The sequence below is a fragment of the Taudactylus pleione genome, unplaced genomic scaffold (assembly GCF_031769625.1).
Source record: "Taudactylus pleione unplaced genomic scaffold, aTauple2 ptg000391l, whole genome shotgun sequence".
In the NCBI taxonomy this organism is placed as follows: domain Eukaryota; kingdom Metazoa; phylum Chordata; class Amphibia; order Anura; family Myobatrachidae; genus Taudactylus; species Taudactylus pleione.
The window spans coordinates 1899424-1923890 of NW_028284792.1; the positions used below are offsets into that span (position 1 = coordinate 1899424).

Sequence of the window (24467 nt, forward strand, 5' to 3'; positions counted from 1 at the left end):
ATCTTTGTATGTCATTCTTATTAATTGTTTTTGTATATACAGTACTTGAAGCATGGTATCTTTCTCATAATAAACTTTATTTAATAAGATTGGTCTCTGTGATTCTAATGGTGCATACAGACGGGACGAACAACAACGATATCGTTGTTCGATCTCCCGGGTGTGCTGGACATTCAATATCGATCATACAGCACACCATGGACCTTATTCAGAGTCGGTCGCGAGCGCCAATGCGCTCGTAACCGACTCGATGGTAAGGCATGCACATGCGCAGCGGCCACAGTGCGCGTGAGCAAGCCCCGGAGCGACAGATAAACTCTATCGCTCCGGAGCTCGCTACCAAAGGGGCGGCTGTCGATATTGATCGACAGCTCGCCTCGTTTGGTAGGCGGGCCAGGGGGGGGGTGGTTTCCAAAACGGAGACGTTCCTTAAGGAACGCCTACCGTTTTGTGGGCGGCCGCACTGACATCATCAGTGATGTCAGTGGGGAGCTTCCTGCTGCATCAGAGCAGGAAGCTCCTTGGGGCTTACGAGTGCCCAGACCCAACCTTAGGGTATGGTCGTAAGCCCCGATGGTCGCGATGGTGATCACCATCGCGACCATCAACCTGGTCGGTCGTTAAGGAGTGTGATGCTCCTGAACCAACTTCTGTGGTGGCGATTATTGGTGACAAACTAATAGTGAATGGGAGAGATACTGAGAAGTGTAATCCTATCTGTAAAAGTCCAGGTGGTTGTTTATTTATTAGCTCTGTGTCAGACCCATGTCACTCAGGCTCAAGTTAGTGCTGGTCTTGACAAAGTTACGGACAGTGTTTAGGGAATGGAGTATCTTGGAACCGGGTCCATGACACTTCCTAAGAGAGAATAACTGAACATTTTATGGAATTTAAAAAAGTACTGGAGTGCTAGGACATTGTCTGATGTAACCTTTAAGTTTTGTGTAGTTAAGCTCCTAAAGATTCTACTGCGTTGCGCCACTTTGTGGCTCACTTTTAGTCTGTTCTTGAGGGAATCAGTATGATTTACCGCCGGCCGCATGGTTCAAATCCCGACAGCGCAGCCTGGCAGGGGTTGAAGATCCTGATCGTGAAAAGGTAAGTATTCACTAACCTAACACCCCCCCCCCCCCTCGCAGCTGTCGGCGCCCGGCTTACCTTCGATCGGTATGCTGGGCATCGGGCTCCCGGCGTAGGTCTAATGACAGGCGTCGGGATTTCGACGCCTGTCATTCGTGCCTTGCCAGGATTAGACAGTCGGGAAGCTAGCGGACGGGATTACGTCCGTCGGCTTCCCGACTGCTTCCCGTTCTTGAGAGCTTTGACTAGGTGTGTACCATGATGTGCATATGGAGGGCCATCGAGGCATGCAATGCAAAACCAAGGCTTTTTATGGTGTGCATCAGTTGCACACTGTAAATGAGTAATGCCAGTAGGGAAAATACCACATTAAATAATGAATACATGTTGGGAAGCTATAACATTAATGATATTTCAAATTTGATTTGTTTAACTTTTATATTAGATTTGATGACAAGTTTTTTGGGGATATATTTCAGGTCATTGAGGTGGATGTAAAGCAAAGGACAGGTAAAGATAACTTTGTAAGCTGTATGAGAATGTCTTTAAAAGAACATTATGGAGACGAACCTGTGGGAATGGGAGGACCATTTATTATACAAAATGGAAAAGCAAAGCTCCATATAATGGTAAGTTATTATCTGAAGGACCTAAAATCCATTATGTACCTCCTTCTTCTATATAATAGAAACCCATGTGGCAATGCATTTATTTGTTGTTTTGGTTAAAAACTAAATAAACAGATGGCAAACCACCAAATTGCCTGTCAGAATTAGCAGGGGTAGTTTTAGCACCCAGATTATCTTAATTGTGCATTGCGTTTCAAAGTTGTACAGCCAGAAGTGCAGCAGGTACTTCTCATGGTAACATTAGAATTAAAAACGGAAAGCTGGATCTAACATATTAGTTAACGGTAAATTCACTCAATTCAGCATATCTGTGGAGGTTGCATGTTCAGGATAATTCAGACTGGAAGCAGCTCCTTATTTTAAAGACAACTAATATCAATCCCAACTATGGAAGCTCTGTCCAATCAGTGGACAATGTGGAGAGAAGTGGTGAAGCAGATGAGTTTCCTGAAACTGTGATGTGACCACCTGATTTTGGTAGTTAGGGGAACTTTAAATAATAGATTCTATTTGGAATTATTTTTTTGCGAAAAAAAGAACACGCATTTTTTTTGCTTTCTTTTGTGTACACTCTTGTAAGATTGCTATTATTGTTTGATATTTTACTTGGTAAATATTGTGAAAGAATAAGAGAGAGCTGTTTTTTTTGTGCTTAATCCTCTCCATTCCCCTGTTCTAGTCTAAATATATTTGCAGATTGCATCTGCTTTTGTATCTGTGTCCAACTCAGGAGCAGGCCCTTTTACACTCCATATCTTCTTTTAGTTTTAGCTTAACAAATAGCTCAATTTTATTCCAGTTTCAGGCAGCTATTCTTAATTTCCTATTAAATGATACACTTAATACTAGATGCAGGACCAATACAACATTTCCTTTCCACACATCGTGCATCTAACATATACTACTGAGGGACTAAATTGCACCTTGGTAACCACAAAAAAATCTGCTTACCATTCCTATGTGAGCTTGTTGTAGATAATTGATAATAACAAGTTTCTTAATACTGTTGGGAACCGCCACAGCTGCTCACAGATCTGGCAGGTCCCAGTCGTTGCTAAGCGACTGGGACACCACGTCACTCCGCAATGACCGATGGTTCTGACGGTTGCTAGGCAACCAGGACTCTCTGCGACCGCACTGGCTGTTACTAATACCCCTTTTTCACTGCTGCAATAACCTGGGTTATTGCCGGGTCAAGTGACCTGGAAATCCAACCCAGGTAGCTACCAGGGTCTAACTCAGGATGGACCTGGGTAATGGTGCAGTGTAAATGGCGTGTCCCGGGTTATCCGACCTGGGTCATGCCTAAAATTAGCTGCTTGGTGGTTGTGGAGCAGTCAATTCCCACTACCTTTTTCATCCATCTGGGGGATGCCATTACCTCTGGGTTATGTATAGTGAGCTGTGGAGTCAGACACTAACTAATTAAGACTGGCTCCCACTCCCTATATAACACTTCCCCTTCCACTAGAACCTCAGTCTTGTTTTTAGTACCTTGGAGTAAGGCACTAGCTAGGTCCTAGCTCTTTTAGGTTTAAGTTTTACAGTTTCCTTTTTTGGTTTGGGTGCTTAATTCTTGGCAACAGGCGGCAAGCACTAGCAGAGTGGTAGTTGTGTAGAAATAGAGGGTTTGTGTGAACCCTGTATCCTATGCTAAAGACGGCTTCTGGGAGAGTCACCATACTACATATTCCCTGGGACTCTCTACATACCAGACACACATCTGAGGGGGCTGCTGGCATAAAGGTAAGCTTGATACATTTTCTCATGTATAGACCTTGTTGCTCTGTCACTGTTACCCAGCATGCCACTTTAGCAGAGCGGCCAGGCATGTAACTACTCATGTGGCAGCGCGGCGCCGGTCCACCGATGGCCGCTGGACCGGTAGAGATTACAGAACAAGAGCATTCTGCTGGCTTTTTGGGAGAGAGCGGCTCATTGGCCACGATCCCATGATGCGGTGCCGTTGAACATGCAGGCGCGCCTCCTATGTCGTCATCACTAAGAGCCACTGTACAAAAGCGCTGTGAATCTCCGGAGGGAGACGCCGCCAGCTAGGAAATGCCTATGATGACGTCATGCATCCTGATTGAAGCAGGACGCAGACAGCATGCCAGTCACACCCCCATGCAAGTTGAGTGACAGCAGGCTCAAAGGGCTTCATAGTCTCCCCCCACGAACACTATTTGATGGGTGTTTGAGCGCTGCTGGATTCCCATATCTGAGTCTCACTGCAAATGACAGGGGGATGACTGTGTCTTTTCAGATAGGCAGTTAAACTAGGATTATTACCTTTGGTAGTTAACCTGGTGATGTATGATGGTCTTATAACATTGTTATGTGTATATAAGTAACTTTGCTGCACCATTTCTTTAGGAATTTAGGCAGTAACATACATTGTTTTGTACTGAAGATTCTTTGTTGTCTTTGGTTTTTCTGCAAGTTAATATGGAGTCCAGTTTTATTATTTCTACTTCAGGGTCCATAGGGTATCCACAGGATACCTTGGGGTATAGGTGTGACGTCAGTCATCGGGCACCATAGAGTTAAGCTTTTAGCCTCCCAGGATGCACTAGGGTCCCCCTCCTATACCCCGCCCCCGAGCCAAGGCACCTCAGTTTAGTTTGGTGCCCGGCCGGAGTCGGGTGCACCTGTTGGAGTGGGGGCTAGAAGAGCCCCTGAAGCTTTTTCTTCATGCAGCTGTGGCTGCACATCTGGTTGAACAGCATGGACAGTCAGTCCTGACGTCCATGCTGTCTTCCCTACACCCCCGCCGGTACCAGAACGCCGGTACCGATCCGGGGATGCTGGTGAGCATCTGGGGTCACAGCTAGCGGTGACCCCAGATGTTCCGGACCATGGACGGATTCAAGGGGGACAGCAGGTAAGCAGCGGGGTCCCGCGGTGGGTCCCTGCTGACACATGGTCCAGAGTCCCCAGGCAGGGGGCTCCCTGGGGACTGGCTGCAGCGTGGAGCCAGATATTGAACCTGCGCTTCCACTACCCCCTGGGACAGCGGACCGCAGCAGAGCGGTTAAATGCATGCCAGGGGAGCGCGCCTTCCCTGTCTCACAGCCGGCGCCTCCCCCGCTGCACACAGCCCTCTCTGCACACTGCCGACTGGTCCTGTAGCAGCGCTCCTCCCCCAGGCCAGCCTCCTCTCTGCTCCTCGGCGGCCATCTTTCCAACGCATGGTGAACGCTGCTGGAAGCGCTGGACGGAAGCATGGTGGTCTGGGTCCCCCCGCATACCTCTCCTCCGATTTGGGTCAGGTCTGTGTATGCTGCGCTGTGTCCTACCAGGCCCTGTGTCTGCGTAGTTGAGTGATCAGCGCTGTTAGTGCAGGAATTGATTTTTCTTTGCATTGTATGTGACTGTGCTAGCGCTGCTGCCTGTAACTTTTCTTCTAACTGTCAGCTTTATTACTGTCCCTGTCCTTTCTGCTAAGCCCTTGCGGTGCGGTGCTGCAAGGTGGTCTCTCGCGTATTTAATATATAATTGGTGAGAGGGGTCACATACTTGGTGCCATCATGTCTGAAAGTGATTTTCCTCTCCGACTACAGTGTGCTACGTGTAAAGTACCGTTAGCGGAGGGGGAGGGTAGCGCGGAGGGCCTCTGCCGGCAGTGTTTGTCTATGGCGCGGCCTATTACAGTTACAGCACCGGTACAGGAGCCGCCCTGGGCTTGTTTCGCTCAGGCGCTTACAACCTTAGTGGGCCAGTTAGCTCCGCAGCCCGCGTTTCCGCCGATGGGTTTGTCCCAGCAGTCAGTGGTGTCGTCACCCATGCAGGGTTTCCCACGACAATTGGTGGTACCCCACAGTCTCCCTATTTCCCCGCTCCCGGTTTCTCAGGAGCCGGCGTGGGTTAACTCCCTGATGAGTTCTGTACAGCAGTTGTCGGATGTGTTGCAAGGGGAGTCTGTGATGCGGCCACATAAACGGCTGGTGGCGTTTCTGTCGGCTCCTTATGAGGATGACGAGGGGACGTCTGATGATGGGGAGATTCTGGATCCTTACGATCAGGAACCTCTCCATACTAAGGACGCTGACGCTAAGTCCAAGGTATATATTCCTGGACTTATTCGGGCAGTCCGCACAGCCTTGGTGATTGAGGTCGAAGTTCCCCCAGCGGCTAAATCCAAGTATGCCTTTTTTAAAGATGTGAAGGGCGATGCCACAGTCTTTCCTCTTTCGGGTCAGTTAGTGGACCATTTAGAGGAGGCGTGGAAACAGCCTGGCAAAAGATACCAGCCGCAGAGGCGCCTGGCAGTGGCTTATCCGTTCGCGGATAATTATTTTGCAAAGTGGGAATCCCCTCCACAGGTGGATTCTCACGTGACCCGTCTTGTCCGTAGTGCCACATTGCCGATGCCATCCATGTCCTCCCTTAAGGATGCTACGGACCGCACGGTGGATATCTGCCTGAAGTCCGCTTATTCCCTTGCGGGGGGGGGCAGCACGGCTGGCTATGGCCATTTGCTGGGTTGCCAGAGCGATGGAACGCTGGGCGGATTCATTAGAGGCGTCTTTTGATTCCGACTGTCCAGCCGAACAGGCGGAATTGATTGGTAATCTCCGTGATTCGGCCACTTATATCAACGAGGCGGCCTTAGACATTAGTACTCTGGTGTCTAGAATTTCCTCAGCAGCGGTGGCTGCTCGTCGCACCTTGTGGCTGCGATCCTGGAAGGTGGACGAGGATTCCAAAAAGGGTTTGGAGGCATTGCCATTTACCGGAGAAGTTCTCTTCGGTCCGGATCTGGACAAGATTGTGGCCACGCTGGCGGCAGCCAAATCGGCTTGTCTCCCGTCTGCCGCTGCTCCTTCTGGTTCTGGACCATCGTCCTTTCGGTCTTATAGGGCCCAGGGCAGGCCCAAACCACAGTCTTTTCCTCGACAGGCTGGCCCTAAGAAATCGGCCAAGCCCCGGAAGCCGGCATGGAGTACCAGACGTCAGGCCCCTACCACCGGACAACCCTACCACCGTGGCCTACATAGACAGGCAAGGAGGAACCCGAAGTCGGGCGGCTCTCGTGGAGGTCTCTCGGATCCTGGTATGGGCGGAGCGCAATCTTCCGGCCATATCAGCGGTCTTCATCCCGGGAGTGCTAAATTGGGAGGCGGACTTTCTAAGGACGTTCATCCGGGGGAATGGTCCCTGCACCCGGACGTTTTTCAACTGCTGGTGGACAGATGGGGTCTTCCAGAGATCGACCTCATGGCGTCCCGGCACAACAACAAGTTGCCGGTGTACGGGTCTCGCACAAGAGACGAGAGGGGCGTCTCTGGTGGATACTCTGTCCGTCCGGTGGACGTTCCGGTTCGCATACCTGTACCCTCCGGTCTCCCTTCTTCCACGGGTAATCCGGAAATTCAAACAGGAAGGAGGGACGCTCCTGTTGATAGCTCCCGCGTGGCCCAGACGGCACTGGTTCTCAGACCTTCAGGGTCTGTCCGTGGACAGTCCTCTGCGGTTGCCGCTACGACCGGACCTTCTGTCACAAGGTCCTTGTCTCCACCCGGACCTGACTCGGCTGTCTTTGACGGCGTGGCTGTTGAGACAGCCATGCTGAGGTCCAGGGGGTTTTCCAGCTCTGTGGTGCGTACCATGTTACGAGCTCGGAAGCCGTCTTCCGCGAGGATATACCATCGCGTGTGGCATACGTTCTTCCAGTGGTGTCGCCGAGAGGTTATGCACTGCGGGAATTTCGTCTGTCTCGGATACTCGCCTTCCTACAAGCAGGACTAGATCATGGGCTTCGCCTTGCTTCTTTGAAAGGTACAGGTTTCGGCCCTATCTGTCTGGTTTCACCGTAGGATTGCTACAATCCTGGATGTGCGCACCTTTATGCAAGGTGTTTGGCGGTGGTCCTGAGTGCTCTCCAGGGACCGCCGTTTGAACCACTGGGCTCAGTGGATCTTAAATGGCTAACAGCTAAGACTGTTTTCCTTCTGGCTATTGCTTCGGCCAGATGTGTTTCTGATTTAGGGGCTCTTTCTTGTAAACCCCCTATCTTGGTTTTTCATTGGAACAGGGCAGTGCTCCGCACTCGGCCCGAGTTTCTTCCCAAAGTTGTTTCCCAGTTTCATGTTAACGAGGAAATCGTTGTTCCAGCCTTTAACTCACCTGGTCTTTCAGTGGGTGAGGCCTCTTTGGATGTCGTGCGGGCCTTAAGGACTTATGTTGACCGCACTTCTTCGTTTAGGAAGTCGGACGCCTTGTTTGTCCTCTATGGTTTCCGTAAAAAGGGTTGGCCTGCTTCAAAGCAAACTTGGCGGCCTGGATCCGTATGGCTATTTCTGAAGCTTATCTTCATGAAGGCCTGCCGGTTCCTCCTTCTGTGAAGGCTCATTCCACTAGGTCTGTGGGTCCTTCGTGGGCAGCTCGACGTGGTGCCTCTGCAGTCCAGATCTGCAAGGCTGCTACGTGGTCCTCTGTCCATACCTTCGTGAGGTATTACAGGTTTGACACCTTCGCCTCTCAGGATGCTTCCTTCGGGCGGCGGATTCTCCTTTCTGCACAGGAGCGTCCCCACCCTTAAAGGATACTGCTTTGGGACATCCCCAAGGTATCCTGTGGATACCCTATGGACCCTGAAGTAGAAAATATGAGATATGGTAAGAACTTACCCTTGTTATCTCTATTTCTACGAAGTCCATAGGGTTCCACAGGACTCCCGCCCTGTCGCACCTGTGCTGCAGATGGGCTTTGCTCTGGTCACCGGGTTTTCCGTCTCCCTCTGGTGAGAATGTGATTCTTGTGTGTGTCCAGATCTTTTTTCTCTCTCTTCCTTCTCCTCCTCCGGCCTATGGCTTGGTAACTAACTGAGGTGCCTTGGCTCGGGGGCGGGGTATAGGAGGGGGACCCTAGTGCATCCTGGGAGGCTGAAAGCTTAACTCTATGGTGCCCGATGACTGACGTCACACCTATACCCCAAGGTATCCTGTGGAACCCTATGGACTTCGTAGAAATAGAGATAACAAGGGTAAATTCTTACCATATCTCATATTTTTGCATTTAAATAGGTGATTCAACAGGAGTAGTTCGTCATATAATCCAGAAAGTGAGCAGACTCCTCCTCCCTTGTATTTTTCTCCTGGGACATGTCTCTCAAATGAGATAACCAGAAAAAAAGACCAAATAAATGTTCATAGTGTAGTATTTCTTTAAATCATAAATCTCTTTTAAAATTCGATATATGGGATCCCTTATATATCACTGAAGAATAGCGTACCCCAACTCACAGAAATAAATGATATATAGTGCATATAAAGGTATCTTTTCCCAAGATCTGGGACTATGCACCCTCCAAATTCTTGAACATAAACATACCATATTTACAGGGCTTAATCTCTGTCAAATCCTATAAAGGTTTCTTTATTCAATCCCGTCTGGTTTCTTCTTCCCTCCACACAACATAGAGAAACCTTGACCATAGGAAAAATAATAATAATCTTTGTCCCTCCTCGTTATTCAAACAAATTTATTGCAGTGACATATAATAAAATAACATGTGAAATGTGATGAAGATAAATGGTGAGCTATAGTATTCAGAGTAATATTTAACAAGATGAACATTACCCAAACTGAATTTTCAGGTAGGGTTGGAGTTTATCTTTTATTAGTAGACAACTAGATGGGTGATTTTATACAGTGCCAATATATTCAAATTCAGTAGACAAGCCAACTGCCTAGTAAACATCTAGCCTAAGGGTAATAGAATAATGCAACATAGTAAACAACAGGACTAAAAAGATAGTCTCAGACTAAAATGCAAAGAGATTAGTATATGTAGAATTTTTATTTTATTTTGTAAAATGGATATTGCAAAATGAGTGACAATTATTTTATACACTATGTAGCAATTTTTTTCTTTATTTAAAACATGCTTTCAGTTGCTAATTAGAAAAATTGCTCTCTGTAACAGCCCCGTGAGTTTTCTGTCTGTCCCCTCAACACAGACGAGGACGTGGATCGTTGGTTGAACTATTATGATATGAAGGCTCCCCTGATTTGCCAGTCAGTGTTTGTGTCTCATGACCCAGTAAGTGATCTGACTGATTTTACATATTCATTTTAAGTAGCATTTTATTGTTAAGAATAGAAGTAGGTATAAAATGTATACAAGAGTTTTCATCAACTGTTTAGCAAGTAGGTCAATAAATATATTACCGCTTGAGGGTTATGTAGAATCATCAATAATAGATAATGGAAACTCTTGTTTTTCTCACAAATTATTTCATACTGTATTTTCATATTTTTAGGTCATTCACAGGGCCGGTGCAAGGTTTCTCAGTGACCTAGGCCTTCTGTCCTTCCTTCCCCTGATATCTACTACCCAGAACTCCTCACAGTTGATTTTTTTTTTTTTTTTTGTAAAAAAAAAAAAAAAAGAGATATTCTTTAAATAATAATAACCTCTTCCTGACTGGCTGTCATTGCAGCAATACAGACACCCTGATGCCTGATGCATAACGCTGTCTAGGCTTCACTGTTGTCCATAAGCAAAATCAGAGTTTCTAGGGAGGAAGTTTCCAAATGTAAGATGGTCGAACAAAGCAGAAAAAAACAACATTGCAATAAGTAAAAGACACTTCAATGCACAGGTTCTCAAACTCAGTCCTCAGGACTCCAAACAGTGCATGTTTTGCAGGTCTTCTCACAGTCTCAAGTGAAATAATTAGCTCCACCTGTGGATCTTTTAAAATGTGTGGGTGACCTGGCAAACGTGAACTGTTTGATCCACTGCTTTATTGTAATGGCTTGTTTTAGTTTTGGGGGCTGATTCTGAGTTGGGAGTAAAAAAAAATGGAAGTACTCATAACTTATAAGCATCTGGAGCAAACAACAGATACAAATACTGTACATGTATTATTTTTCTGCATGCAGGGTAAATATTAACTGCTTTTGCATGTAGCCCCCCCACAAATGCTGAACAGCTTTATTTTTACACTGCAATTTAGATTTGAGTTTGGACACGCCCCTCAAAAAACTAGCATAGGTAAAGTAGTGCTGCCAATTGATCACGGCAGGGTTATCCAATTAGCCCCAAAGTGACGCCCAACGACCTTATGTGTCCCAAAAAATAATCCACGATAAGTGCCATTTTTTCTCCACCTAAATTACAAAAACACATAGGTCCGCAAGCTTATCGCGGATAATGTTTTTGTGAGAAATAGAAATTTCCTATTATTTTGACCAAAATAATAGGCTAGGGTGAAAAAAAACATTGGCAAAAAACGGAGATAATCGGGCGAAAATGTAAAGGCGAAAAAACCAGGGATAATCTGCTGAAAATCCCTGTTTTTCGCCGATCGCGGCTATTCATTAGCACCTGAACAATCTTCGGGGCTAATTGGATACCACTATAAATCTCTCTGGACCTTTTAAATCTATGCCACCTGCAGTGCAGCATACAGTAGTTTTATCGGAATCGGTATGAAATACCGCCAGCCGCATGGCCGGCGGTTCGATTCCCGGCAGCGCATGGCCGACCAAAGCAGAGTTCCCGGCAGCGGAAGCCCGACAGCGCTGGAAATCCCGATTGTCGATAGGTAAGTATTGACTAACCTAACCCCCTAACCCTAATTCTCCTTAGAGGTGCCTATGGGTACAGGACGCCGATGCTCTGGATCCCGGTGGTCAGAATACCGATGGCGGCATCCCGACAGGGTTAGGATACCGACACCTGTCTGTAGGTATCCTTACCCTCTCCTGTCCCTACCCTTACCCTCCCCAGTGCCTGAACCTACCCTCCCCCCCTAGTACCTAAACCTACCCTCCCTTTCCCCGCACCCTATACCTAACCCTCCTACCTTTAATGCCTAACCCTAACACCCCTCCGTAACTCCGCTACTTACCTTCGGGATTCCGGTGGACAGGATGCCGATGCCGGTATTCTGACTAGTGTCAGGATTCCGGCATTGGCATTCTGACCGCCGGAATCACCGCAGGAGATGGTGATTTTGAGGCATACTGTGCCACAACATACAGTTGGTTTTAAAACGAATGATAGTTCAATAAATCAAGATTTTTCTAAACATGACTCATTGTCCTTCTAGGGCTTTGACCTGCGGGTAGAACACACTCATTGTTTCAGTCATCATGGAGAAGGAGGACACTACCATAATGACACAACCCCAGATTCCGTGCACTACCATGGCTATTTCCATCCAGCAGAGCATCTCTACCGCATTGATAGACCACCTGTTACACACATGGTTGGGCGAGATTAGATTGAACTCCATCTTTGCACAACCTTAAAAGAGAAAACTTATCAGTTGATATAATAGTTTTGAAATTATGTAATAAAAATGTTTATTAAACAAATACAAGTTTTATGAGGGAATTAATATGTAATAACTATTGTAGGTGACTATTACTATGATTTGTTTTGAGACTTTAATATTTTAAAGACAGCACTATTTTTGGTTATGATTGTGAAAAAACAAAATTACTTTTGCAAGGCTTCTCCACTTTATTTAAATTCAATAACATTTGAATTCCAAATCAAACTTATTTTATGCTTTGCCAACTGTATTTTAAATGAGTAAAAACAATACATGAGTAAAACATTTGCCTGTTGTATATTCTTGTGAAAGAAATGTGCTATGTTTTGGGCAGGAACACCTAACACTATCATTGACCTGTCAGGAACCCCTTTATAATATTATAGCTATAAATACATGTAAATAGGCTAGTCAGCCACTGAAAACTAGGAGACAATAGCTATTATAGGCAGTGTAACTTGTATGGGGCGTGGAAACACCGGAATCTAAGATCAAGAGGAAAATAACAATTGAGTAATCATCTGCTTGGCAATTTTATTAATATGGATGGATGAGCAAGCCTCCTGAATAACACTGGAACAAAGTAAAGTGAAAAAAAAAAATCACTAATACCCCTTTCAGACTTAAGCCTAAAACCCGGGTTTTTGCACGTGAACGTGCATCAACTAGGGTCTGGCATAAGTCTGAAAGGTGCAACCCGGGTTGACAGTCCCATGTCCGCAAGCCTGCTAGCTATTTGGGTTTTTCCCTTTACTTGCAACCCAGGTCGACAACCCGGCTCAAGTGTGAAAGTTGCGACCCTGGTCTTGATGACCTGGGTCCAGAGCCGGCCCTAGGCATAGGCATTCTAAGCAAATACCTAGGGCAATTGGAATGCCTTGGGGTATTCCACAGCTCTGCACCTCCACTCCCCCCCTCCTCCCCCCGCCACTACCGTAATCGGAGTTCAGCTCCGATTGGGCAGCGCAGCAGTCAGCCTGTCAGGTAACTGTGTTTGACAGTCACTGGCAGCCAGGTCAGAATGATCCACTATCGGAGAAGACAAGGAAGATGGCCACTCCTCCCATGGGCTTTTGCAGAGCGATGCGGCTACGCCTCCATTTTAGCAGCCGCCTAGCATTCATAGGGCCAGGGGGCATCTCTGCATCAAGGAAGAAAGCAGCAGGCAGGCACGAGGCACTAGTCCACTGGCACTGCAGCCAGCACAGCCCAGGACGACAGATGGTCCCGGCAACTCACACTCCAGCCTGGAGACAGTCTTACTCTAGGTAGGTAAGCTAGCTAGCTCAGGCTGAGGCTTGGAAACAGGACAGGGGTGGCGGGCAGGCACTGACTGGACACTGGGCAGAGAGGGGCACTAGCAGTTCTGCTGACTCTTAAGGAGGGGCTGCGCATATATATATATATATATATATATATATATATATAGTGCCTTGCAAAAGTATTCACCCCCCTTTGCATTTTTCATGTTTTGTTGCTTCACAACCTGGAATTTAAATTGGATTGTTTGAAGGTGTGCATCATTTCATTCACAGAACATGCCTGCAACTGTGAAGTTGTGTTTTTTTTTAATATTGTGAATCAAACAACATTTAGGACAACATAACAGAAAACTTCAGCGTACATAACTATTCACTTCCCTAAAGTCAGTACTTTGTCGAGCCACCTTTTGCGTCAATTACAGCTGCAAGTCGCTTTGGATAAGTCTCTATGAGCTTGCCACACCTTGCCCCTGGGATTTTTGCCCATTCTTCAAGGCAAAACTGCTCTAGCTCCTTCATGTTGGATGGTTTCCGCTTGTGAACAGCAATCTTCAAGACTGACCACAGATTCTCAATTGGATTGAGATGTGGACTTTGACTAGGCCATTCCAACACATTTAAATGTTTCCCCTTAAAACACTCGAGTGTTGCTTTAGCAGTATGCTTGGGGTCATTGTCCTGCTGGAAGGTGAACCTCCGTCCCAGTCTCAAATCACAGGCAGACTGAAACAGATATTGCTGAAGAATATCCCTGTATTTAGCACCATCCATCTTTCCCTCGACTCAAATCAGTTTCCCAGTCCCTGCTGCTGAAAAACATCCCCACAGCATGATGCTGCCACCACCATGTTTCACTGTGGGGATGGTGTTCTTGGGGGAATGGGATGTGTTGGGTTTGCACCAGACATAGCGTTTTCCTTGGTGGCCGAAAAGTTCATTTTTAGTCTCATCTGACCAGAGCACCTTCCTCCATAGATGTGAGGAGTCGCCCACATGCCTTTTGGTAAACTCAAATCGTGTCTTCTTATTTTTATCACTAAGTAATGGCTTTTTCTCCTTCATCCACTAGGGGACACTGGAGGACAGTGGGGTATAGACGATGCTGAGTGGAGCTGGCACTTTAAATTTAAATGAACTGTGACTAGCTCCTCCCCTTTATACCCCCCTATAGACCAGTATTAGTTTGTGCCCGAGAGGGAGCAGGTCACAAAAAAGATCTCTCCTGCTCTTAAGGGCTAGGATAGTTTAATAAAGAAGTTTTCCAGAGGAACTTTGAGGACAGACAGGCAGTAGCTGCAACTGCCTGTCTGCTACGCGGGACGCTGCTGGAGGGGACCCACTCGCAAGTGCATGCACTTAGCCTGGGGTCCTCGACACCTGAGACCTCCATCTTCAGGGGGGGGACATGCCACTGCTTGCAGCGTGCATCGCTGACCCCCCACAGTCAGAGCCGCACCGGCAGCAGCAGGAGCCTTCCTGTGAGTACAGCTGGCTCCCTGATTAGCAGGACAGCCAGCTTATTGCTACATTAGGCGGCCACACATAGCTCGCCGGAGGCACAGCCACCAGCGCATCTGCTCACAGTACAGCTGGCTCCCTGATTAGCAGGGCAGCCAGTTTTCCGGCGATCACAGGCGGCTTCACAGACTCCCCACGGAGCCGCACCGACGGCAGCACAGCCAAAGCCGTCTCGCTGTGTGTACAGCTGGCTCCCTGATTAGCAGGGAGCCAGCTTAGCGCTATCAATAGGCGGCTTCCTGTGTGTGCTCCGGCTCCCTGTCTAGCAGGGTAGCCGGTGTTCTCCCGGCACTAGGCGGCTCAGCAAATACTCTATATGGGAAAGATTTCTGGACTGCACACCCTGAATATATATATAATGGGAGGTGCTACCTGATGAGACAAATTGCAGGCACAAAAACAGACAAATCTCAGGTGCACAACTCCAAATTATTAATAATAAATAAATGCAATACAATTTTGCAATCAATAGAGGTTTTTAGCATAATCTTGGCCAAGGTTATGGGCCTACCCACCATATCCAGGTAACCTCTGTAGGGTAGGTCCCTAACATACTACGATTCAAATCCAAAGCGCAGGACACCCCCAAACTAGCCCAGCTAAGCCACCCTGCACTTTTCTTACTATGGCGGTGCCCTGGGGTGGCTTAGCTGGGCTAGTTTGGGGGTGTCCTGCGCTTTGGATTTGAATCGTAGTATGTTAGGGACCTACCCTACAGAGGTTACCTGGATATGGTGGGTAGGCCCATAACCTTGGCCAAGATTATGCTAAAAACCTCTATTGGCTCAGCAAATACTGCAAGGCAGTATATATATATATATTCTGCAAGGCGGCTCAGCAAATACTGCAAGGCAGTGTGTATATATATATACACATACACACTGGGGCAAAAAAGCATTTGGACAGCCACCGATTGTTGCACTTTAAAAGATGAGGGTGGTCTGTAATTTCATACCGGTATTCTGGAGGATAGATGAGCTTCCTAAAGAAGTAACAGGTCTGTGAAAGCCAGAATTCATGCTGGTTGGTAGGTGTCGAAATATTTATTTTCCTCAAGAATATACAAATAAATTGTTTAAAAATCATACAATGTGATTTCCGGAATTTTTTGTTTTCATTCTGGCTCTGATTCAGAGCCGGACGCTCTGACAGAGCACTCGCTCTGAATCAGGGCCGTCCCTCTTACTTTTTGGATTGGCCTACTGGCCGCTCGCATAGTTCTGGGTGACCACCCACAGCTATAGCGAGCGGCCAAAATGATGGTAGCGATGGTCAAGACCATCGCGACCATCGTGCTTGCGACGAGATCCTTGTGGTAGGGTCTCGTCTGCCGCAAGCCGGGAGTGCTTTTGGCTCTATCAGAGCCAAAAGCACTCCCACTGACATCACTTGTGATGTCAGTGGGGCCGGCCCCAGACGGTAGGCGTTCCCATGGGAAGGCCTCCGTCTGGACAGCCACTCCCCCGGCACACCCACCAAAGGGCCGTGCTGTCAATCTCCATCAACAGCATGCCCCCTTTTGTGCGAGACCCATAACGACGGCTTGGCCGTCGTTATTCAGGTCTTGCGCATGCGCACGACGGAGCCGCCTCCGTCATGCGCACTTGGGCAACATCGACCCGCTTGTGAGCGCTCAGCGTTCGTGAGCGGGTCTGAATCAGGCCCTCTGTCTCTCACAGTTGAAGTGTACCTATGATGGAAATTACAGACCTCTCTCATCTTTTAAAGTGCAACAACTTGCACAATCTGTGGCTGTCCAAATACTTTTTTGCCCCAGTGTATGTATATGTATGTATGTGTGTGTATATATATATATATATATATATATATATATATATATATATATATACACACGCAGATATATATATATATATACACCGATATACTGGGTAAAGCGCCCGTTTTCAAAAGGCATGCAGGGGGCGGAGCTTAGCTCCGACTTCCTTCTGCCTCCCTTCAGCCCCAGCGTTTCACTGCGGACTGCTGGCGGCCATTACAGGGAGAGGCAGTGCTGGACAGCCTACACGGACCTGTATGTATCACAGCAGGGGTTTAGGCTGATGTAGAGCATTTTGGAGCATAACTACATTACATTAATCCTTTGCATGGCGTTCTGGCACTGCTAGGAGCGCTGTTGTGGGCAAGTGTGACTGTCTCCAAACTTTGTACCCCAGTATATTCTGTTTTTTCTTACCCTGTCACTTAACGTTTTTTTGGTTTTGTGGGGTTTGTATGTAGCATGACTGGCAGGTCTAAGGCATCACAAAAATGATTTACCTGCAAAAAGTGTGGAAAAAAATTTACACAGGGACAGTCATCTACCTCCAGATTGTGTGACCGTTGTTATACGGATCAACAATCTGCAAAGATGTCAGAACCACCGTCTTGGACGCAGGTTACATCTGTTATGTCATCTCTCTCGGCTGAACTGGAGGCTTCTCGCAGAGAAAGAGAGAAAGAGAGGCTTACAGGTCAGCTGCTAGAGAGGAACCAGCATGGGCGATATCCCTAGCTGTTTCTATGGAGGGGATTTCCAAAGCCATGACAATGGCTCCGCAGGTCTCTAAAAAGAGATTGTTATCCTCCATTGGGATGACCCAGAGGAGGAGGAGGATATGCCGGAATTAGAAGAGGGTGAGTATTCTCCAGACTCACCTAAAGAGTCTCTGGAGCCTGAACCTGAACCGGTATCAGAGGGAATAGAAGCATTGATTGCTGCAATACGACAGGTATTGCAAATACAGAAAGAAGACTCAGGTCCTGTAAAATAGTCTTTCTTTCTTAAGAAACAAAGAGAAGCTACGGCTTTTCCAATATCGGAAGAGCTGGATTCCCTTCTAACGACCCTTTTCCAGCAGATAATAGAAAAGCTTGTGAAACTCCCCCCTACAGTAGATTCATCTGTATCACGACTGTCAAAAAAGACTACACTCCCTGTTCCTGGAGTCATGTCTTTAAAGGACACGTCCGATCTGAGACTGGAGAGCACTCAAGTCCATTTACACCGGGTGACTCTTCGTCCAGCGATCGTTAGCTGCTGGACTAACAAGGCTATCAAAATTTGGACTAAGCAATTGGCGGACGGAATAAAAGATCAGCTGCCAATGGAGGAACTCATTCCATTAGCAGAACATATAGGTGAAGCGGCGGCTTACCTTGAAGAAGCGTCTAAGGATGTTTGTTCTATTGCCTCCAGAACTTCAGCTCTGGCAATTTCAGCACAGCGGGCGCTGTGGCTCAAAACTTGGCAGGCTGACGCAGAATCCAAAAAGGCTGTGGAAGCACTCCCTTTCGCCGGAAATGTTCTTTTTGGGGCAGAACTAGATAAGTGGATATCTCAGATTACTGGAGGTAAATCCACTTTTCTTCCGACTACAGCGCCTCCACCTAGATGATCTTACTCGGGACCTTCGTTTCGGTCCTATTCGGGCCCTGGGGAACTCACGTGGTCGTTTCAGAGGAGGATAATCAACATCCCGTGGTACCAGAGGTCGGGGTAGAACCGCAGCCACCACAGGCTCGAGTCTACAGGAGGTTAAGTCCACTTCTAAACCCAGTGCATGACGGTCTTCCCTCTCACCTGGGGGACCCCAGAGTGGGAGCGTGTCTTCGGGACTTCAGGGAGGTCTGGACGGAAACCTGTGCGGACGCTTGGGTCTGAGATCTAATAATTTGGGGCTACAAGCTTGATTTCCAACTTCAACCCCTGAATTTTTTTACCACAGGTTTGCCAGTTTCCAACGACAGAGGTGTGGTCTTACAGAAAGCAATAGACAGGCTTCTGTTCATGAAAGTGGTAATCCAAGTCCCCAGTCATCAGAAGGGAAAAGGATTTTACTCCAGTTTTTTTGTCATTCCGAAGCCAGACGGCACTTTCAGACCCATTCTAAACTTAAAGGATCTCTATCCATATTTACGGATTTTCAGGTTCAAGATGGAGTCTCTTCAGTCGGTAATTGCAGGCTTGGAGGAGGGCGAGTTCATGGTATCTCTAGATATCAAGGACGCCTACCTGCACATTCCCATTTGACCACCTCACCAGGCTTTCCTGAGATTCGCAGTTCGGAATTCACATCTCCAATTTCAGGCCTTGCCCTTCGGCTTATCTTCGGCCCCACGGTTATTCACGAAGTTTATGGCTGTGATGATGGATCACTATAGTTCCGTACCTGGACGACCTACTGCTGAAGGCGAATTCCAAGGATCAACTATTACACGACATCACTGTGACGCACAACCTCCTCATTCGTCATGGATGGATCCTGAATTTTCCCAAGTCGCATCTGCAACCGACACAGAGATTGCAGTTTCTAGGAATGATCATGGACACAGTGTCTCAACGGGTGTTCCTTCCCCAGGACAAGATAACTTCCATTCAGGAGATGGTGAGGTTGGTCCTTCGACGTCGGCAGGTTTCGGTTCATGCATGTATCCGACTTCTGGGGAAGATGTTGGCAGCCTTCGAGGCTGTTCAGTATGGTCGTTTTCACTCCAGACCTTTTCAGCTAGATAACAATGGTCGGGATCCCACCTGTTTCTTCACAAAAGTGTCAGGTTACAACCCAAGACTCGGATTTCCCTACTGTGGTGGTTAAACTCAGTTCACCTTACGAAGGGAAAGAGGTTCAGAGAGTGGGATTGGATGCTTCTTACCACGGATGCGAGTCCAAGCAGCTGGGGGGCAGTAATTCCAGAGCATCACTGCGAGGGATGCTGGACAGCACAGGAATCGAGTCTTCCAATCAACATATTGGAATTAAGAGCAGTTTTCTACGCATTACAGACAGCAGCTCACTTTCTGAGGGGCCGAGCAGTCAGGGTCCAGTCCGACAACGCCACAGCAGTGACATACATAAACAAACAAGGAGGCATCAGAAGTCGTGCGGCCATGAAGGAAGTCAGCCGGATTCTTATCTGGGCGGAAAGCTACGCAAGGTCGATTTCAGCAATCTTCATACCGGGCGTCGAAAATTGGGAGGCAGGTGATCTCAGTCATCAGGATGTACATCCAGGAGAATGGGCTCTACATCCACAGGTGTTTCAGCAGCTGGTCCAACGGTGGGGTCTTCCGCATTTCGACCTCATGGCATCCAGACAGAACCATCAACTGCCCCTTTACTGCTCTCAAACAAGGGATCCACAAGCAGTGGCTGTAGATGCACTGTCAACACCATGGCAGTTCCAATTCATTTATCTGTGTCCTCCATTTCCCCTTCTCCCTCGAATCCTTCAACGCATCAAGAGGAAACAGGCCAAGGTCCTGCTGATAGCTCCGGACTGGCCTCCAACATTCAGCTCCTGTTGGTAGACAATCTGTGGCCCTTACCACTCAGAGAGGATCTACTCCTACAGGGTCCTTTAGTCTATCCAAACTTAAAGCAGCTACGTTTGACGGTGTGGTTGTTGAAAGGGCCATCTTAAGACGTAAAGGGATACCTTCCAAGGTGATTCCTACAATGCTTAGAGCCAGAAAGGAAGTTACTTCCAAGCATTACCATCGTATTTGGAAGGCATATGTAGCATGGTGCGAACGTAGAGTTTTGCCTTCTACGGAGTTCAGTCTTCCCAGATTTCTGCTTTTTCTGCAAGCAGGTCTCTCAGCAGGCCTTTGGTTGGGATCTCTGAAGGTACAAATTTCAGCGCTCTCTGTTTTCTTCCAAAAGAAATTGGCCTTATTACCGGACGTGCAGACTTTTCTGCAGGGTGTGGGTAGATTGCAACCACCCTTTGTTCCTCCTACAACTCCGTGGGACTTGGACTTCATCCTGTCTTTCTTGCAGTCTTTGCTGTTCGAGCCTTTGGAGTCGGTGGAATTGAAATATCTTTCATGGAAGGTGATACTTCTGCTGGCTCTAGCTTCTGCCAGGAGCGTGTCGGAGCTGGGAGCTTTATCATGTCGTCCACCATATTTGGTGTTTCATGAGGATAGAGCTGAGCTACGCACCAGAATGGATTTCCTACCTAAGGTGGTTTTCGGCCTTCCACATCAATCAACCTATTGTAGTTCCGGTTCTTCCACAGGAGTCTCCTTCTTCTAGATCCTTGGATGTGGTTAGAGCTCTTCGCATATATGTAGAGAGGACGGCAGCCGTTCGCAAGATGGATTTTTTTTGTTTTGTATGATGCTGCTCATCCGGGTTGGCCAGCTTCCAAACAGACACTGGCTCGATGGATTCGTCTGACCATACGACAGGCATATGGCCGTGTCTAGAGAACCTCCATCTTCCATTACCGCACATTCCACTCGCTCAGGGGGACCTCGTGGGTGGCTGCTCGAGGCGTTTCTAAGGAATCTCTAGGCTGGGCAGCTACTTGGTCAGGCCGGCATACTTTTGTTCGGTTTTACAGATTTGACACCTTTGTGACTTCAGCAGTGCAATATGGTCGGTCTGTTTTGCAGGGTTCTCAGCGCTTTCTCACCCGTGATGGGAGCTCTGGGATGTCCCCACTGTCTTGAAGTCCTCCAGTGTCGCCTAGTGGATGAAGGAGAAAACAGGATTTTGGTACTTACCGATAAATCCCTTTCTCCGATTCCACAGGGGACACTGGACGCCCACCCGGCGATGTTCTTCCTGCCACACCTGTTATGCCTGTTGGCGACATGTTTGGTGTCTAGGGTGATGTTATGGATGTTAGAGACATGTTTGTCGTCTCTTGTTTCATTCTATTTTACTTTGTTTTCAACTTTCAGTTGTTTTGTGTACTTTCGCCTCCTCCTCCTTCTGTCAGTCTTTTTTCTCTGCTCCCCTCGGGCCTATAGGGGGGTATAGAGGGGAGGAGCTAGTCACACTTCATTTAAATTTAAAGTGCCAGCTCCACTCGGCACCGTCTATACCCCACTGTCTTGAAGTCCTCCAGTGTCCACTGTGGAATCTGAGAAAGGGATTTATCGGTAAGTACCAAAATCCTGTTTTTCTGGCCACTCTTCCATAAAGCCCAGCTCTATGGAGTGTACGGCTTATTGTGGTCACAAGCACAGATACACCAGTCTCTGCTGTGGAACTCTGCAGCTCCTTCAGAGTTACCTTTGGTCTCTGTGCTGCCTCTCTGATTGTGCAGTGGTGTGCCATCACTTGTATTGTTGTTATCAGGTGCAGTAGCGAATGTGGAGATAAATTCACACAGGGATGCTTGTGCAGGCAATAATGGATCCTTCCCTGAAATTGCCCCAAGGTGGCAAAACATGAGAAGCAAAAGTGAAGGTGGAGGAAAGTTCACACAGGGATGTCTTTTCAGGCACAAATGGTTCCTTTCCAGAAGTTGCCTGGAGGGGGCAAAATATGAGGTGCAGTAGTGAATGTGGAGATAAATTCACACAGGGATGTCTGTTCAGGCATTAATGGATCCTTCCCTGAAATTGCCTGAAGGTGGCAAAGCAGCAGTGTCCGCACTAGACACATTTCTCCTGCAGTACCTCTGCCTGAAGCTGGCACCATTACGATACCCATTTAAGACAGAAGAATTCCCAACACAATGCTTCATCAATAAACTCTCCTGAGTATATGTATGTCCACCATGTCCCTCTGTGGACTCTGAGTCAGAAGAGGTGGCTAGGTCCTCGGCCTCCTCAAAGAGGCAAGTATAGCAACATACCGATTGCTAGCATGGCACTAACAGGTAAGACCTACCACCAACTTATATGCCTCACATTGGCAGCTTAGTCAGAGATATGAGGTATACAAATTTAAATCAGCTAGCTCATAGAACAGCGGTGGGCGGCACTCCAGCTGCTGTGAAATCCCCTGTGCATCCCAGCATGCCCTGACTCAGTTTTGCAATCAGGCCATGCTAAGGCTGTGGCTGGCATGTGTGGGATGTGTGGTTCAGCAGTGGCTGAGGGGCTGCTTTTTGCCCAGCCCTGCTGCAGGGCACCCCCGGTCAAAAGTTACAAATGGGGTTTAAGGAGTTATACAAGGCTCCCAGAAGCACCTGCACTATTTGCCCTGAAGTTGACTCCTCTTTATGTTCAAATGTTAAGGGCAAATTCAGTTTTAAAATAACTATTGCTGCTGGTACTTTATGTTTTGTTGAGAAAGATTGATTCTGCCTAGCTGGGAAGTTAAGCAGTGTGAGATCTGCAGTGCTCTAGATGGAAGATCAGGAGCTGTAGGCTTTTTCTGCACAATAGAGTCTCTAGTATTTTTTTTTTTTTTAAGTATTTTTTTTATTGATTTTCAGAAAAACAACAACAAATAAACAATAAGAAAATAAAATACAGATAACATATCAGTTTATGTCACATTTCAATGGACAAACAGACTAGCATATAACCAGTATATATAGCAATTGTCTTACATACAGTATATATTAATAACACTTCAGTATATATATATATATACAAAGAGAAACAATTTGCAAATAAACAAAAATTCATATACTAACAAGTGATTGTGTAGCGTTATTCCCCCCTTACAGGCTGCTACATAACAGACCTAGATGTAGAATTAGTGACAGAGAGCTGCTCATATGAGGTCTGAGCATATTAAATGTATTAAGCCATTTGGCCCATATGTGGTCAAATTTAGATTCAGCGTTTCTTGACAAATAGGTATATTTCTCATGCGTAATTGTGGTGGAGACTACGGCCCCGTGGATGCCATCCAAGAGTGGGCAATACAAACTTTAGCCAGCATACAGACATTTAATACATACTGACGAGTGTGTCTATGAAGCAAGTGTTCATCTATAACGCCAAGCAGTAATAATGCCTAGGAGTAAGAACAATCCACAGGACTCCTGTAGAGGAGATTACTCTTGAGTATTTTTATATAGAATGACATAATCCGAGAGTCTGTGGTAGCTTTTAATTATATCCTATTCAAGGCAATTAGTAGAGCCACCCTCATTATTGGCGAAGGGTTCGCTGATTGACCAGAGCTAGACTAATGAGTTTAGCCCCAAGGCCACTTGACATGCTCATTCTGGTAGATGCAGATTTCATAGGTGAGGTCAGGCATCACATTCAAGGCCCACAGGTCATGTTCAGACAGGTGGATCCTAAAAAATACTTTCAAACAGTCTGACTATCCTCATTCACTCTTCTTTCTAAAATATGCTGAAGGGGTTGCAGCCCCTTGTTAGAAAAAGTCTTGTCTATAGCTTTCCAGCAGGGGAAAATGGATTTGGCAGTCATGGCCTCAAAAGTCTGCACGATCCATTTCCCATAGAGGTCAATTGTGTCATTCCACTGAATACATATATTAAAAAGAGAAGGTTCAGGATGAAAGGGCTAGCAGATATCTCTTTTGGCCAGTTATTGGTTTTGCCTCAAATTATACCAACAGTATATGCGGTTTTTCATTTGGTCTCAGAGACCACCTGTTTAAGAATGTAATGATGTTTGAACTCTCAATAGCAACTTATACCGGCACATATTTTATGAAAGCAGAGGTTCCAATACTATGTTATTGTCACCTTTGTCAGAAAGGAGTCCACTGCATAATAGACTGGGAATATTAATCAGTCACCAAGGTCTAACTCTGTCTACCCTGGCCAAGCTTGGATTATACATAAATTAGCTAAAATCTGTTCTGACTCCATCCCATTGGAAATATCCCTTCTATTCCTCTGGTGGCTCTTCCAGAGCAGTGGTCAGAATTAAGTTTCAATTATAGTTCAAAGTCAGAATATACATTTAAGGGACTTAGACTAAGCTATTGGAAAATTGAAGGCCTTACACCTGAGGC

At 46.9% G+C, this 24467-nt stretch overlaps 1 protein-coding gene across 2 annotated transcripts in view; it reads left to right on the forward strand.

The window, feature by feature from the left end:
• Positions 1-12256, forward strand: part of BKGD (beta-keto-L-gulonate decarboxylase) — a 48979-nt gene extending 36723 nt beyond the window's left edge. For both annotated transcript variants that reach the window (XM_088445912.1, XM_088445911.1), the window contains exons 7-9: positions 1560-1709; positions 9640-9756; positions 11774-12256. In XM_088445912.1, coding sequence (XP_088302038.1) covers positions 1560-1709; positions 9640-9756; positions 11774-11947 — 441 coding nt within the window. In that variant the 3' untranslated portion in view covers positions 11948-12256. The remainder of the gene's footprint in view (positions 1-1559; positions 1710-9639; positions 9757-11773) is intronic.
• The last annotated feature ends 12211 nt before the right edge of the window (positions 12257-24467 follow it).